The 15317-nt window shown below is 39.4% G+C and overlaps 2 protein-coding genes across 2 annotated transcripts in view; one reads left to right on the forward strand and one right to left on the reverse strand.

The window, feature by feature from the left end:
• LOC140712057 (uncharacterized) overlaps positions 1-1146 on the reverse strand; it is an 80506-nt gene extending 79360 nt beyond the window's left edge. Inside the window, exon 1 of the mRNA XM_073017794.1 lies at positions 1-1146. Coding sequence (XP_072873895.1) covers positions 688-1146 — 459 coding nt within the window. The 3' untranslated portion in view covers positions 1-687.
• The window catches only part of FRG1 (FSHD region gene 1), a 23416-nt gene continuing 9221 nt past the window's right edge, over positions 1123-15317 (forward strand). Inside the window, exons 1-4 of the mRNA XM_008000520.3 lie at positions 1123-1371; positions 3522-3592; positions 13163-13288; positions 14081-14138. Coding sequence (XP_007998711.1) covers positions 1310-1371; positions 3522-3592; positions 13163-13288; positions 14081-14138 — 317 coding nt within the window. The 5' untranslated portion in view covers positions 1123-1309. The remainder of the gene's footprint in view (positions 1372-3521; positions 3593-13162; positions 13289-14080; positions 14139-15317) is intronic.

Raw genomic sequence — 15317 nt, forward strand, 5'->3', positions numbered from 1 at the left:
CACAATGTAAGAGATGAGGAAATTGAGATTTTCATCAAAACCCTGGAAAGCCAACGTGAAGAGCCCCTGTGTGTCTCCTTTGCTAATGCCTCCGGGCATCACGGCATGTGGATTGCTGTGGAGTGGGGATTAGGAAGCGCAGCACGGTGAAAATACCGGAAAATACGTTATGATAGTGGGTAAGGAGGCTCATCTCTGCACACTGTGACGGTTTTCTTTCTGAGTCAGGTTTGAGATGGGCCAGTCCTGAGTCGATGGTGCCACCAGGGATCACGAGTTTAATAAGATCTTCGTGGATGCTTGGAACCCAACTGGTCTCTGTTTTCTACTTTAGGGCAAGAGCCACAGCTTGAGTGGGGTGGTTTCGGTGTCACATACGCGATTAATAATACCCACCGCTGTAGAGGAATCACCACGGACGACGCCTCGTTTCATCCCATGCTCTTGCGATTGATCCCTCTCACCTGTTTACTGATTTCATTCAAATTCTTCAGCGACCACAGGACCCCGACTTGCCCTCTCTATCCAGGTTCCCATCACTCTGCTTTACAGGCCTGGCCTGCTTGTTGCTCCTCACACCAGCGCTGCACGGCTCCCTCCACGCCTCCGCCCTGTTTCCTCCAACAGACGGGACTCGCTTCCTCCATCTCCGTCAGGCAAAAGCCTGCCCAGCGTTCAAGACCCTCCTCAGATGCCGCCTCCACGATTAGGCTTCTCCTGACCCCTGGGCCTGTAACACGCGCCTCCATAACTCTCCACCTCAGCCCACATTCCCACAGCACTCGCGACGTCCGCAGCCCGCAACGTGGCGCTTAATTCTATTTTAGGGTATTTCCTGCTTGTTTCCTGCACACACCGTCGCGCTACGCACAGCCCCAAGTGACGCGCGCACGAGTGGCCAGTGCTTTCAGCCGCGCCGCCGCAGGACAGCGAGGGCAGCCGGGGCCGCTTCCCGCCCCCGCGAAGACCCGATGCCAGCCCGCCAGTCGTCAGAGCCTCCGGCGGGCTTTCCTCCCCTCTGGAGGCGCGAATCCTCAGGGGCTCCTCGAGAGGGCGCCAGGGAGCAGCTGCGCGCGGACAGCTTTCGGCCCTCTGCGGCCGCCGTAGTTTCCCCGGCAGACACCCGGAAGTGGAGCTCTTAGCCATTCACCGTTCGGGTGAAGACGGAGGCGGGTTCTGGAGAAACGTACGCTGTCAGGCAGTGTTGACTTCGCCTCCACTTCTGTTCTTCCCCGCCAAGGTGCTGCTCCGGGTCGCATACACGTCCTGAGCCGGCTTCAGCCTCTCAGCGCAGAAGTCTCCCGGAGCCATGGCCGAGTACTCCTATGTGAAGTCTACCAAGCTCGTGCTCAAGGGAACCAAGGCGAAGAGGTGGGTCCTGGAGCTCGGGCGGGGGCCTCCTCCGTTCTTCTCGGACGCACTCCAGCCCCGCGAGTCCGGTGGAAGCCGTGGCGCGGAGGGCCGGCTTTGTGGCCTCCCAGGCTTCGCCCTGGCCCCTGTCCGGGCTGGACAGAGGCTGGGCCGCGGTTCCCGGCGCCTGTGCAGAGAGGGGCCGCCTCCCGCGCGGACGGCCCTGGAAACAGGGTAGACGGCGGGTGACCCGTCGCCCCTACCCACGAGTTTGGGTCCCCTGAGGCATCTCTCCAGGCCTCTGCCTGGTGGGTCTGCATTAGTCTGATCTCGTAGTTCTTGATAATAATTTCCTTTATTAGGGCTTATTATTTTCTCCATTGTCTCTTCTCTTCCTGGAAAAGTTCTTGATTAGTTTTTTCTAACCTAATTTGTAGAGTGAAACGAGGATGAATCACACAGTAGTTGAAGTGTATATGGGCTTTGATAGGGATATGGGCTCGAACCTGCACTGTCATTTACTAATTTTGTAATTTGTGGCAAATTGGTTAATATGTCTGAACTTCGATTTACTCATTAAAAGACCAAATATCTTTGAACCTCCGTTTACACATTTATATTTTCAGACGATTGTTTATACTTTTAGAAGACTGTGAGGATTAAATGAGAGAACATATATACAGTAAACAAATTGAGCCAAATGTGAGGAGGAGGTCGTAGTAGTAATTTATTAGCTTTTTAGGGAAAAATACCTGTGCACTCATATCCCCGCTTCTTTTTTAACTGGCAAATTTGCCCGCAGTTGACTGTACATACAAATGTTGAGTATTTCTCCCTGGTCTCTGTGATAAACAGAGGTTTTGACATTTTTAGGCGAAATGGAAAGAAGGTATCAAGGAGTGAGTTGAAGCCACTGCCCTTGAGAACCCTGTCTGGGAGTCTGGCCCCATGAAGATGCCAGAATAAATGGCAGGTTTATCCGGAAGGAATGTGAAATTTTTACTCTGTGAATTTCCTGGGAGGAGAGGAGAGGTATTTTCTGAAAACTTTATGATGAAAATGCAGACAAAATATCTTAAGATTATCATAATAATCATAATTAATGCTTATGTAGCAAGCACTTCCAATGCGCCAAGAAATTGTAGGCACATTAACTTTTTTCAAATCGCCCTTGTTTTTTTCTTTTTTTATTGAGATGTAATTCATAATTGTAAAATTCACCCTTTTGTACAGTCAGTGGTTTTTAGTATATATTCAAGAGGTTCACCACTGTCTAGTTGCTCAGCATTTTCATCATCCCAGAAGGAAACCTCCTCCTGCCCATTAAAGCAGTCACATCCCATCCTCCCCTTCTCCTGGTCCTTGGCAACCTCTAATCTGCTGACTATGTGAAATTGCCTATTCTGAATATTTTCTAAGAAAGAAATCATGCAACATGTGGCCTTTTGTATCTGGCTTCTTTCACTTATAACATTCTTGAGGTTCATCATTGTTGTAGCACTTGTTCCTTTTTATGGCTGTGTAGTATTCCATTGTGTGGATGTAACACAGTTTGTTCATCCATTCATCAGTTGATGAACATTTGGGTTGTTTCTAGTTTTTGGCTGTTGTGACTAATGTTAGTGTGAATATTCTTATGTAAGTATTTTTGGGGGTGTATGTTTTCATTTCCCTTGGGTATACATACTTAGGAGTCAAATTGCTGGGTCGTATGGTAACTCTAACTTTTTGAGGAACCCTAAACTGTTTTCTGCGGATGCTGCACCATTTTACATTTGCACCAGCAATGTATGAAGGTACATATTACCTCTTAATCCTCACAGTAACCTTAAGAGTTAGTTTAAGTTATTATCCTAATTTTGTAAGTGGGGAAACAGCCTCACAGAGAGATTCAGTACCTTTTCCAGAAATCACCGAGCTAAGAAGTTACAGAATCAGGATTTAAAATCTGGCCGTGTGGCTCTGGAATCTGCTTTGAACTCTAAAGTAATATGTATAAAGCCTGAAGCAATCTTTCAGTACTGTACTTAAGAGGGCATAGCAATGTAAGTCATCTTAAATCAGTAATTTATAAATGAAACAGCTTAGAAGACTTCCAGGTTTCAATCTTATATTTATTTATCATACAAATCAATATACCTAAACTCATCTATATAAATTATGTCCGGTAGTAAGAAGAAAAAGAGCAAAGATAAGAAGAGAAAAAGAGAAGAAGATGAAGAAACCCAACTTGATATTGTTGGTGAGTCAGTTTTCAGTACTCTATTCTGAAAAAAGTTAACATTTCTTGAGATCTCATTGAAAATATTTTCCTAGTTAGAAATTTATGACGTATTCATATTTGTCTTAAAGTGCTTAAATATTACCTACAGTTGTAAATTCCATTTATTCTTTAGCACAGTAGATGGTACTGATGCCTTTACTTCATTATCAGAACAAAGCACAGGGGAGAATTATATCTCTCTGACTTAGTAGGCACCATTAGACTGCTTAATAACCGGAGATTCTGATGCATAATTTTAAAGGCCTAATGTAAATGTTTTTCAACCAAATAATATTTTACAAGTTATTTTCTTTGAACATGTATACATTTTAATTGTAGAAGTCAGTTGTCTCTTAAAGGAAGTATCTTCACAGGAAGAAAATCGTTATTTTGTGAACTCTGAAGTTAATGAAAATATTAAATACAACATCAGGGTAGCCTGTAAATGATGCTAGAAATAAACTGACCCAACCTCACTTAACCAGCCTGTTTTCCGTTTAGTTCTTTCTATACTTTTTTTTTCTCTTTTAAACCTTGGCAAGTTGCATTTTGAATCTTCATAAATTATGATAACTTAAAAAATTTATAAAAATATGGAATGGTATAAAGCCAATGTTCTGGAAGAATCATTGCTTTTGAAATGGCAAATCAACAATTCTAAAATTCCGGTAAATGTCTAGGGTAGATATGTAGATGTGGAATTGCTGTGTCAAAGGATAGGTGAATGTTTAACTATATAAGAAACTGCCCAAAATTTTCTAAAGTGGTTCTGCCATTTTACCCTCCCACTAAGAATGAATTACTGCTCCAGTTACATCCTTGCCAAGAGTTAATGGTGTTATCAGTCTTTTCTCCCAGTCTGAGTTTTACCTTTTCGGTTTCTTAATGGTGGTTTTTGGATGAGCAGAAGCTTTTTTTTGTTTTTTTTTTGAGACGGGGTCTCACTCTGTCACCCAGGCTGGAGTGCGGTGGCTCAATCTCAGTTTACTGCAAGCTCCACCTCCCAGGTTCACGCCATTATCCTGCCTCAGCCTCCCGAGTAGCTGGGACTACAGGCACCCGCCACCACACCTGGGTAATTTTTTGTATTTTTAGTAGAGACTAGGTTTCACCATGTTAGCCAGAATGGTCAGAAGCTTTTAATTTTTATAAAGCTCAGTTTATTTTTTTTCCTTTTATGGTTACTGCCTTATCTTTGATCTAAGAGATCTTTGCTTACTCCAAAGTCAGGAAAATATTCTGCATTTTCTTTTAGAAGCATCATAGTTTTAGTTTTTACATTAAATCTGTCATTCATCTCAAATTAATTTTTGGCATGGTGTGAGTTCGGTTTCAAGATTTACTTTTTTTTTTTTTTAACATCTTGATAGCCAGTTGTTCCAGCACCACTGTTGTTTCCTTTTTCTGTTAATCCACTTTGGTATCTTCATAAAAAATCAATTAACTTTCTATGTATTGGTCTATTTCTGGACTCTGTTCTGTTGATACGTTTGTCTGTTTTTCTGTTGATATATTTATCTTTATTGCTATAATTTCATGAAGTCTTGAGATCTGGTAGTGTGAGTCCTCCAACTTTGTACTTAATAACTGTTAATTTCTACAGTGAAACCTGTTGGATTTTCTTGGAGAATTGTATTGAATCCAGATCATTTGGGGGAGAAGCAACATCTTAATATTGGGCCTCAATATTTCATAATTTTCAATGTAGCAGTCTTGCATGCCTGTTTAAAAATTTATTCTTACTTGCTTAGCTCACCACTTTTCAGTAAGTATTTGTTGAACTAATTAATTAATGATGTCACTTAATCCATAAGCCACCAATACACCAATAAAAAAAAATTATTCTTAAATATTTTATAATTTTACACTACTGTCAATAGAACTTTTGAATTTGATTTTCCAATTGTTTGCTGTCAGTATGTAGATATACAATTGATTTTTGTATGGTGACTTTGTAGTCTGATAAGTGTGTTTCACTTATTAATTCTAGAGGTTTGTTTATATAGAAAACTAAGAAATTTGCAATGTTTCCTGTGACTATCATTTTGCCCCTTTCTTTCTAATCCTTATGTCTTGTCTTTCTTTTTACTGGTTTATTATACTGTCCAGGACTTCTATAGTGTTGAACAGAAGTCATGAGATTGGGCATAATTGCGTTGTTCCCAAGCTTAGGCAGAAAGCTTTCAGTAATCCACCATATGGTATGATGTCTGTAGGATCTGCAGAGAAAACCTTTATCAAAATGAGGACATTCTTTTTAAACTTTGATTCTTGGGAGTTTTTATCATAACGGTGTTTAATGCCGTCAAATGCCTCTTTCTGTATCTGTTGAGATGATTATACAGCTTTCTTCTTTCTACCAATGAATTACATTGGTTTCATTTTCAACCAAACTAACTTTACATCCCTGGGGTAGACCCCACGTGGTTGTGGTGCCTCGTCCTTCGGGATTTTGCTAGATATGATTTTTTTTTTTTAAGCTTTCTTCATTGGTGTTGATGGGAGATGCTGACTTCTGTTTCCTTTTCTTGTAATGTCTTTATTTGATTTTGGTGTCAAGGTGATAATTGGGTGTCATAAAATGAGATGGAAAGTGCTCTCTCCTTCCCTGTTTTTGGAAATACCTATGTAAGATGGGTATGATTTCTTCTTTACATGTTTGATAGAATTCACTAGTGAAGTCGTCTGAACCTAGAGGGTTTTATTTGGTTTGGTTTTAGTTTTTTGTGGGAAAATTAAAAATTTTTAAGAGAGATTTTCAGATTTTTCTGTTGTGTCAGTTTTGGTAATTTGTGTCTTTTAAGAAAATTTCATTTCATCTAAGTTGTTGGATTTATTGGCAGAAAATTGTTCAGAATACTCCTTTAATATCCTTTTAATGTCTGTAGAATCTGATCTGTATTGTAGTCTCTTCATATTGGTCATTTATGTTTTTGCTATTTTTTGCTGTATCAGTCAGTCTAGCTGCAGGTTTATCAATTTGTTTATCTTTATAAGATCATTTATTTTAGATCATTAATGATCTTTCAGTACAGGGGTATTCAGTCTTTTGGCTTCCCGGGGCCACAATGGAGGAAGAAGAATTGTCTTAGACCACACATAAAATACACTAACGATAAGCTGATGAGCCAAAAAAAAAAAAAAAGGCAAAAAAATCTCCTAATATTTCAAGAAAGTTTATGAATTTGTGTTGGGCTGCATTCAGAGCTGGCCTGGGCCACATGCAGCCCTCAGGTTGGACAAGCTTGTTTCTGTTTTACTTATTTTCTCTTTTTTTCATTTTCTATTTCATTTATTTTCAATCTTTTTTTTTTCGTCCATTTAACTTATTTTCAGTTTACTTTGCTCTTGTTTTATAGCTTCTTAAGAAGGGAGTTAGAGCTCTTCATTCCATTTTAGTTTTAGTTATAGTCAACACATTTTGTTTTCATTTTCATTCCATTCAAAATACTATCTAGTTTTCCTTGTGATTTTTCTTTTCATGGACCCATGAGTTATTTAAAAGTGTATGTTTTTAATTTCTACTACATGGAGGTATTATAGATATGTTATTGTTGCTGATTTCTAGTTCATTCACAGTATGGTATACTTTCTTAGTAAGTATACTTTCTTAGTAAATTTCCATGTGCACTTGAAAAGAATGTGTATTCTGCAGATGTTGGTTCAGGGTTTTTTGTTTTTTTTTGTTTTTTTTTTTTTTTGTTGGAGATGGAGTCTCTCTCTGTTGCCCAGCAGGCTGGAGTGCCGTGGCGCAATCTCAGCCCACTGCAACCTCCGCCTCCCAGGTTCAAGTGATTCTACCTCAGTCTCCAGAGTAGCTGGAATTATAGGCACCTGCCACCAGGCCTGGCTAATTCTTTTTATATTTTTAATAGAGACGGCATTTCATCACATTGGCCAAGCTGGTCTCAAACTCCTGATCTCAGGTGATCCGCCTGCCTCGGCCTCCCAAAGTTGTAGGATTACAGGCATGAGCCACGGTGCCTGGCCGGTTCAGTGTTTTTAGATGTCAGTTATCCCGTGATTAGCCACATATTCTGTGTCCTTACTGACTTTACTAATCCTACAATGTATTGAAAGTTATGTTAAAATCTCCAACTGTAATTCTAGATCTGTCTACTTGAGCAGTTTTTGCTTGAAGTATTTTGAAGCTCTCATGTGTACACATTTAGAATTAAGTCCTCCTTATAAATTCAGTCTTTCATTTTCGTAATATTTTAACCTTTATTTCTGTTAAATGTCTTGATGCCTAGTTAAATTATTTGACCACCCTTTTGCTTCTGTCAAGCCTGGGGCTTTGTTTGTTTGTACTTATTTATTAGGGTTTTGCCTGTAGACTTAGACTGTGACTCTTACTCTAGGAAAGGTCCATCCTCATGGGCCTCAACAACATGTGCTTCGTGTACTTGGTGAGTTCTCTCCACTCTGCTGTGTCCCAAATTTGTGTGATCTCTGGTGTCTCCAGTCAGCCCTCAGCAGTGCCAGCTGCTCTGCAGAGGCCTTGTGGAGCCTGCCTTCTGCATGCGCTACCCCCAGCCCTTGGCCACAGATGTGCAGAGAACTTTTGCATACTCTTTTGAGGCCTCACCTCTGTGTAGTTCCCTCTTCTCCAGTACTGTATTCTATAAACTCTCAACATTTTAGCACTGCAAGATTCTCAGCTCAGTGACATTGCCTCATTCTTGGAGGTCTCTACCTCTCCGTGTGGTTAAGAAACTGCCATTGGGCAGAAAACAGAAGTTTGTGTGAGATTTGCCTCCTGTGTTTTCCTGTTCTTAGATATCACAGTCCTGTTCTGCCTGTGTTCCAATCCCCGAAAACAGTTTTCTCAAATATTCTATCCAGTTTCAGTTTTCTCGTTGGTCATGGTGGGAGGGCAAGTCCATCTTGGCTGGAAGAGGAAGTCCTTCTACGTCTTTTTCTCTTTGTCCTACGTCTTTTTCTCTTTGTCCTTCCACCTTCTTTTGCATTGTAGATTTTCTAAACTTACCATGTAAGTAAGCATGTGCCTATTTGTGAAGGGAAAGAAAACCTTTTAATTTTGTAAAGTTGTTCTGTTGGTTCCTCACAAGGATCTGAAGGGATTAGTAAATAGGATGAAAGAAATTCTGTCTTTCACATGGAGAAAACCAAGTGTGACATTAATAAAAACAAGCATGTCTGTAAGCAAAGAGTTTCACTGAGCTCTGCTAGATTAAGAAACAGCTGGACTTATAACATCGTAGTTTGCAAAACACATACATTTTATTTACCCAGGAACTAAAGCTAAGTAAGCTGTGGGTTAATAGAAGGTCTGTGAAGGGTACTTAGACTACAGTGAAATTGGGGAAGAAAATTCCATTTCCAAATCTAAGATACGTCATTCCTTTGTGCTGAGCACATAACGAAGGTAGAGATTTAAGGGGGCCCTTAGCACAGAAGCCCTGGGTTGGTCAGAAGGTGAGGGGAGCTGTCACACGGCCTTGATGCTGGAGTGAGGGTGCCCTGGTCATGTCTCATCAGCCATGACACTGGTGCATTGAGCCTTTGTTTGCTTTTTTTGTTTTGTTTTGTTTTGTTTTGTTTTGTTTTGTTTTGAGACAGGCTCTTGCTTTGTTGCTCAGGCTGGAGTGCAGTGATGTGATCATGGCTCAGTGCACCCTCAACCTCACGGGCTCACGCAGTCCTCTCACCTCAGACTCCTGAGTAGCTGGGACCACAGGCTTGTACCACCACAATCGCTAATTTCTTAATTTTTTTGTAGAGATGGGGATGTCCTTTTGTTGCCTAGGCTGATATTGAACTCCTGGGCTTAAGTGATTCTCCTGCTTCCACCTCTCAAAGTGCTGGGATTACAGGCAAGCCAGACATGTAAACATCCTAAACTATGTGAAAATATGTGAAAAGCTTTGTTACGCATTGTGAGACAACACAGCAGGGGTATTTGACCATCTGCCTAAGGTTTAAAAGGAAATAACTTTAAGCCTGTGTCTAAATAGCAATTAATGTTTTAGAGCGGATTCTCAAATTCAACTTAGGCATCTGCAGCATAGACACAGCTTGAGCTGTAACCTGAGGTAGAGACAGGAGCTTGAGCTGTAACTGTACATAGAGACAGCAGCTTGAGCTGTAACCTGACGTAGAGACAGCAGCTTGAGCTGTAACCTGAGGTAGAGACAGCAGCTTGAGCTGTAACCTGACGTAGAGACAGCAGCTTGAGCTGTAACCTGACGTAGAGACAGCAGCTTGAGCTGTAACCTGACGTAGAGACAGCAGCTTGAGCTGTAACCTGACGTAGAGACAGCAGCTTGAGCTGTAACCTGACGTAGAGACAGCAGCTTGAGCTGTAACCTGACGTAGAGACAGCAGCTTGAGCTGTAACCTGAGATAGAGACAGGAGCTTAAGCTGTAACCTGACGTAGAGATAGGAGCTTGAGCTGTAACCTGACGTAGAGACAGCAGCTTGAGCTGTAACCTGACGTAGAGACAGCAGCTTGAGCTGTAACCTGACGTAGAGACAGGAGCTTAAGCTGTAACCTGATGTAGAGATAGGAGCTTGAGCTGTAACCTGACGTAGAGACAGGAGCTTGAGCTGTAACCTGACATAGAGACAGGCAACTTCCATGCCCACTGTTCTTAGGGTCCACTGCTTTTTCACAGCTGAAACCCCCAGAGTGGCACTGATGAGTATTATGTTCTGTTACTTTAGTCATTAAACGTACAAGCATACTTCTGAGGGTTGAATGTAGGCCACTTGCAGAAAATAGGCAGAATAGCTCACATTTAATTCTTGATGATACTATGTTTAGCTTTCTTATTCTTTGAAATCCCATTGAGAAAAAATACTGGCATCTGCTCAAAGTTATTTCTTTTTCAGTTCACAAATTATAAGTAGTGTTACTGTATCATTTCCCTACTTGAACAGAGTGTGAAAATTTTGAGGAGCTTGTCTGCCAGAAATTTCTTCTTCATTTGCAAAACATTAATGAGATACTATATTTAAATGATTTTATTTAATATTAAGTGTACTTGATCAACGTGGCATAGAACATACAAAATAAAACGAACTTAAAATCATTAACTATTACATTTATAAGAAAGACTTACTAATCATAACACTGTTCATAATGATTCTGAATAAAGCATTATTTCTTTTATTGAAAACAATTGTAGCTATAAGACAACTCAGGCATCTAAATTGCTCGTTAGTTTTACTGCTTTCTAATCATCTTTGGCTGAAATTTTAATTTTGATTTTCTTTTTCTCCATTGGTTTTGTGTGTGTGTGGAGGTAAAATATACAGAATATAAGATTTGCCAGTTTTTCTATTTTTAAGTGTACACTTCAGTGACATTTAAATACATGCACCGTTTTACCTTCCCACCAGCATTGCATCGGGTTTCAGTTTCTCTGCATCTTGCCCAACATTTGTTTTTCTGGTTTTCTTGGTTTTTGTTTTTGTTTTTTGTTTTTTTGATACTAGCTGTTCTCATGGGTGTGAAGTGGTATTGTATTGTGGTTTTGATTTACGTTTCCCTGGTGACTAGTGATGCTAATCATCTTTTCAAGTGCTCATTGGCCATTTGTACATCACGTTTGGAGCAATGTCTGTGTACATCCTTTGCCCAGTTTTGAATTGTGATATTTGTCTTTTTGAAGTTCTCTATATAGTCTGAATATTAATTCCTTATAACGTATGCAGTTTACAAATATTTTCTCGATTCTCTGGGTTGCCTTTTACTCTGTTGACAGTGGTTCTTGATGCACGAAAGGTTTTAATTCTGATGAAGTCCAGTTTGCCTGTGTTTTCTTTTGTTCCTGTGCCTTTGATGTTCTATGCAAGAAATAATTGCCAAATTCATGGTCATGAAGCTTTTCCCATTTTCTTCTAAAAGGTTTCTAACTTCAGCTCTTACATTTAGGTCTTTGGTCTATTTTAAGTTACTTTTTGTATTTGGTATTAGGTAAGGGTCCAACTTCATTTTAGCTAAAATTTTATGTATTTTAAAATTTGTTATGAAAAGCATGAAATGTTTAGTTGAATAGAAAATTTTGTGCAGTGGAATTAACTGAATCTTTAAAACCTTTTTATTATGGAAATATCCAAACTAATCCATACATAGAGGAATATGAGTCCCCCATGTGCCCGGGGCCCAGCATTAATTGTCAGTATTTTGCCAATCTCATTTCATTTACGCACACACCCACACACAGTTTTTCCTAGAAATTTTAAGTAAAATCACAGATGATATGTCATTTTACCCATAAGTATGTAAATGTGCATTTCTTAACATGGTATGTCTTTCTCTCATCATCTGTTTTGTTCTTTTATACATTATACTGTGTCATTATCAGACCTTGTAAAATGAACAAGAATTCCTTAATATGTCATACCCAGTTAATGATTGACTTATTTCTGCTGTAGCTAAAGTACAATTTAGGAGGGGGTTTGAGGATGTTTTTTAACATTAAGATATAAACTTTTATAACAACTGCTGAGCTAATTGTTCCTAGGGTCTAACATTGCTGTTGGCAAATTGGAAATTAGTATACATAGACATAGATTCTGCTCATTTTGCTTTCAATCTAAAATCATAGTTAAGATTACTGGCCAGGCACAGTGGCTGACACCTGTAATCCCAGCACTTTGGGAGGCCGAGGCAGGTGGATCACGAGGTCAGGAGTTCAAGACCAGCCTGGCCGAGATGGGGAAACCCCTTCTCTACTAAAAATACAGAAAAATTATCCAGGCATGGTGGCGGGTACCTGTAGCCCCAGCTACTCGGGAAGCTGAGGCAGAGAATTGTTTGAACCTGGGAGGCGGAGGTTGCAGTGAGCCGAGATTGTGCCACTGCACTCCAGCCTGGGCGACAGAGTGAGACTCCGTCTCAAAAAAAAAAAAAAAAAAAAAAAAAAAAAAGATTACTATGCTAGAAAGTCTTCCTGTAGGGGCATTTCTAAGAAATGTTATGATGGGCATTGCCTCTGGAAAGCAGGCATGAATAGATGGCTGGGGTCTATCATGAGAGACCGTTCTCTGGGTATCACTTTGTACCTTCACATGTTGCCTTTTTTGTTTTGGTCTTGTTTTGAGACAGGACCTTGCTCTGTCACCCAGGCTAGAGTGCAGTGGCGAGATCATAGCTCACTATAACCTTGAACTCCTGGGCTCAAGTGATCCTCTTTCCCCAGCTCCCCAAGTAGCTGGGATTACAGACATGCACCCCCATGCCTGGCTGTATGTTGCTATTCTGTATTTTAAAAACCTATTCCTGACTGTACTGGTAGTCGCATGAATCTGTGCACATACATGCAAACAAGTACATGTAAAACTGGTGAAATCTGAGTAAGGTTCATGGATTATACCAGTGTCAATTTCCTGATTCTGACAGTGTGATACTTATGTGAGATGTCATCATTGAGACAAAGTGAGTAAGGGATATGTGAGATCTTTGTATTATTTCTTACAACTGCAAAACAAAAAGTTTTTAAAACTAAGTTATAATAACACAAAAAGAACTCTGTGTCAAAACTAAGATACAAAGTTTAAATATTGATTTTATTTTTTAGGAATCTGGTGGACAGTAACAAACTTTGGTGAAATTTCAGGAACCATAGCCATTGAAATGGATAAGGGAACCTATATACACGCACTCGACAATGGCCTTTTTACCCTGGGAGCTCCACACAAAGAAGGTTTGTGTCTGGAAGGGAAGAGGCTGCCACAAGTGTAGGTTTTAGGACATTCATTCGCTTAGGCCAAACTCTAACTAGTTTCAGACATTTTCCAAAGGAGATTTTTCCAAAATTTTCCAAATTTTCCATTGCATTTGACTCTTCCGTTTTTTTTCTTCCTTAATATTTACCAGCCATTGGCAAGTCCCTCTTTCTAATACAAACATTTGAAAACATTCTGTATAGTTCCAGAAGAGTATCTTTGGAAATCAAAACAACATGAATAATTAAAATAGTAAGTGAAAAGAAAACAGAAAACCTACTTGAGTCAAAATGTTTGAATTTCTTTTTTAGTCAGACCTATTGCCAAAACTAACCTGGGTGTGGGTAACAATTTGAAGTTTCCTCATTTTCTTTAGCCCATTAGAGGAAGCACTAATGAGATACAAAGTAATTAGAAGATAAAAAACAGTATCATTTGGTCAGCAAGGCCATCCCTTGAATAAATGAAAACATTTAGTTTTTTAAATAAGTGCTTATTTATGACTGTATTTTAAAACATAATGGGAAGATATCTCAGAAGTTATTAAATAAGCATTATGTTAGCCTGTCCTACTCAATATGTAAAATTAGCGCTGTAGTTAAAAGAAGGTAAAATAGATCTTGATTCCAAAGATGCAATGTTACAGTGACATCAGCATATCTGAATATTCTTACATTTAATTGCAGAAGAAAATAGCCATATTTTTTAAAGCAAAATGATATCTTTATAGCAAATGTCAAATTTATTTTCAAATGTTTTTTCTCCAATAGTTGATGAGGGCCCTAGTCCCCCAGAGCAGTTGACGGCTGTCAAACTATCTGATTCCAGGTGAGCTTATGTTGTAATATAATTAGTAACCAGTTATTTTAAAAATTTAATTGTATTCATTAAAAATTTTAGTGTCTGTCTTAAGCCCACAGAGTAATTTTGATATAAAAAACAAAATAGCTTTTTTGAAAAGTAGATTTTGTGATCTACTTCTAGTGGATTTCCTGTCAATATATAATGCTAGGCTGGAAAAAAAAATATGTAAAAAAATGGAGATTAATAATTTCACACACCAAATAAGACAGATTAAAAAAGAAATCAGGCCGGGCGGGGTGGCTCAAGCCTGTAATCCTAGCACTTTGGGAGGCCAAGACGGGCGGATCACGAAGTCAGGAGATCGAGACCATCCTGGCTAACCCGGTGAAACCCCGTCTCTACTAAAAATATACAAAAAAAACTAGCCGGGCAAGATAGCGGGCGCCTGTAGTCCCAGCTACTTGGGAGGCTAAGGCAGGAGAATGGCGTAAACCCGGGAGGCGGAGCTTGCAGTGAGCTGAGATCCGGCCACTGCACTCCAGCCTGGGCGACAGAGCGAGACTCCGTCTCAAAAAAATAAAAAATAAAAAATAAAAAAATCAAACAGTACAAAACCTGGTTCACTGTTGCTATGATATTTAAACTCACTGTAGGGAAGTACAAAAACAAACAGGAAGACTAAAAAAAGGAGTGTTGTTGAAACCAGCAGAGAATGTTACAGAATGATAGTGACCAGAAGAATATTTTTACTCACTATTTTTACAGTCATTTTATAAAGTAACCTTTGTTATTCTCACCTTGTGCAGAAGTATAGAATGATTCTTTGGGTAGAAGATACTGAAAGTGAATTTGCATATTTTAGTAATTGGTTACATCAATATGATAATAATTTCTGTTATATAATCATTAACGTATAAAGGAGTAAAAGTCAGTTCTGGCATCCCAGGAGAGTCTCGGTAAGGTAAAAGATTAGAAATCAGAATTTTAAAAAATCACATTAAGATGATTATTTTTATACTTTCTTTGAAAGTCTGGTAAGGTGAAAGATAAAGAATAAAAGCAGAGGAAGAAAAAATTCAATAATTTTAAACTGCTTTACAATTATAAACAAAAAAGGATTGTAAAGAAAATTAACTGACAAATGAGGAAAATATTTGCAACAATCTTAATAGACAGTGGGTTCTTACTCTTCATATGTATCTT

This window comes from Chlorocebus sabaeus, chromosome 7, assembly GCF_047675955.1.
Source record: "Chlorocebus sabaeus isolate Y175 chromosome 7, mChlSab1.0.hap1, whole genome shotgun sequence".
Classification (NCBI taxonomy): Eukaryota; Metazoa; Chordata; class Mammalia; order Primates; family Cercopithecidae; genus Chlorocebus; species Chlorocebus sabaeus.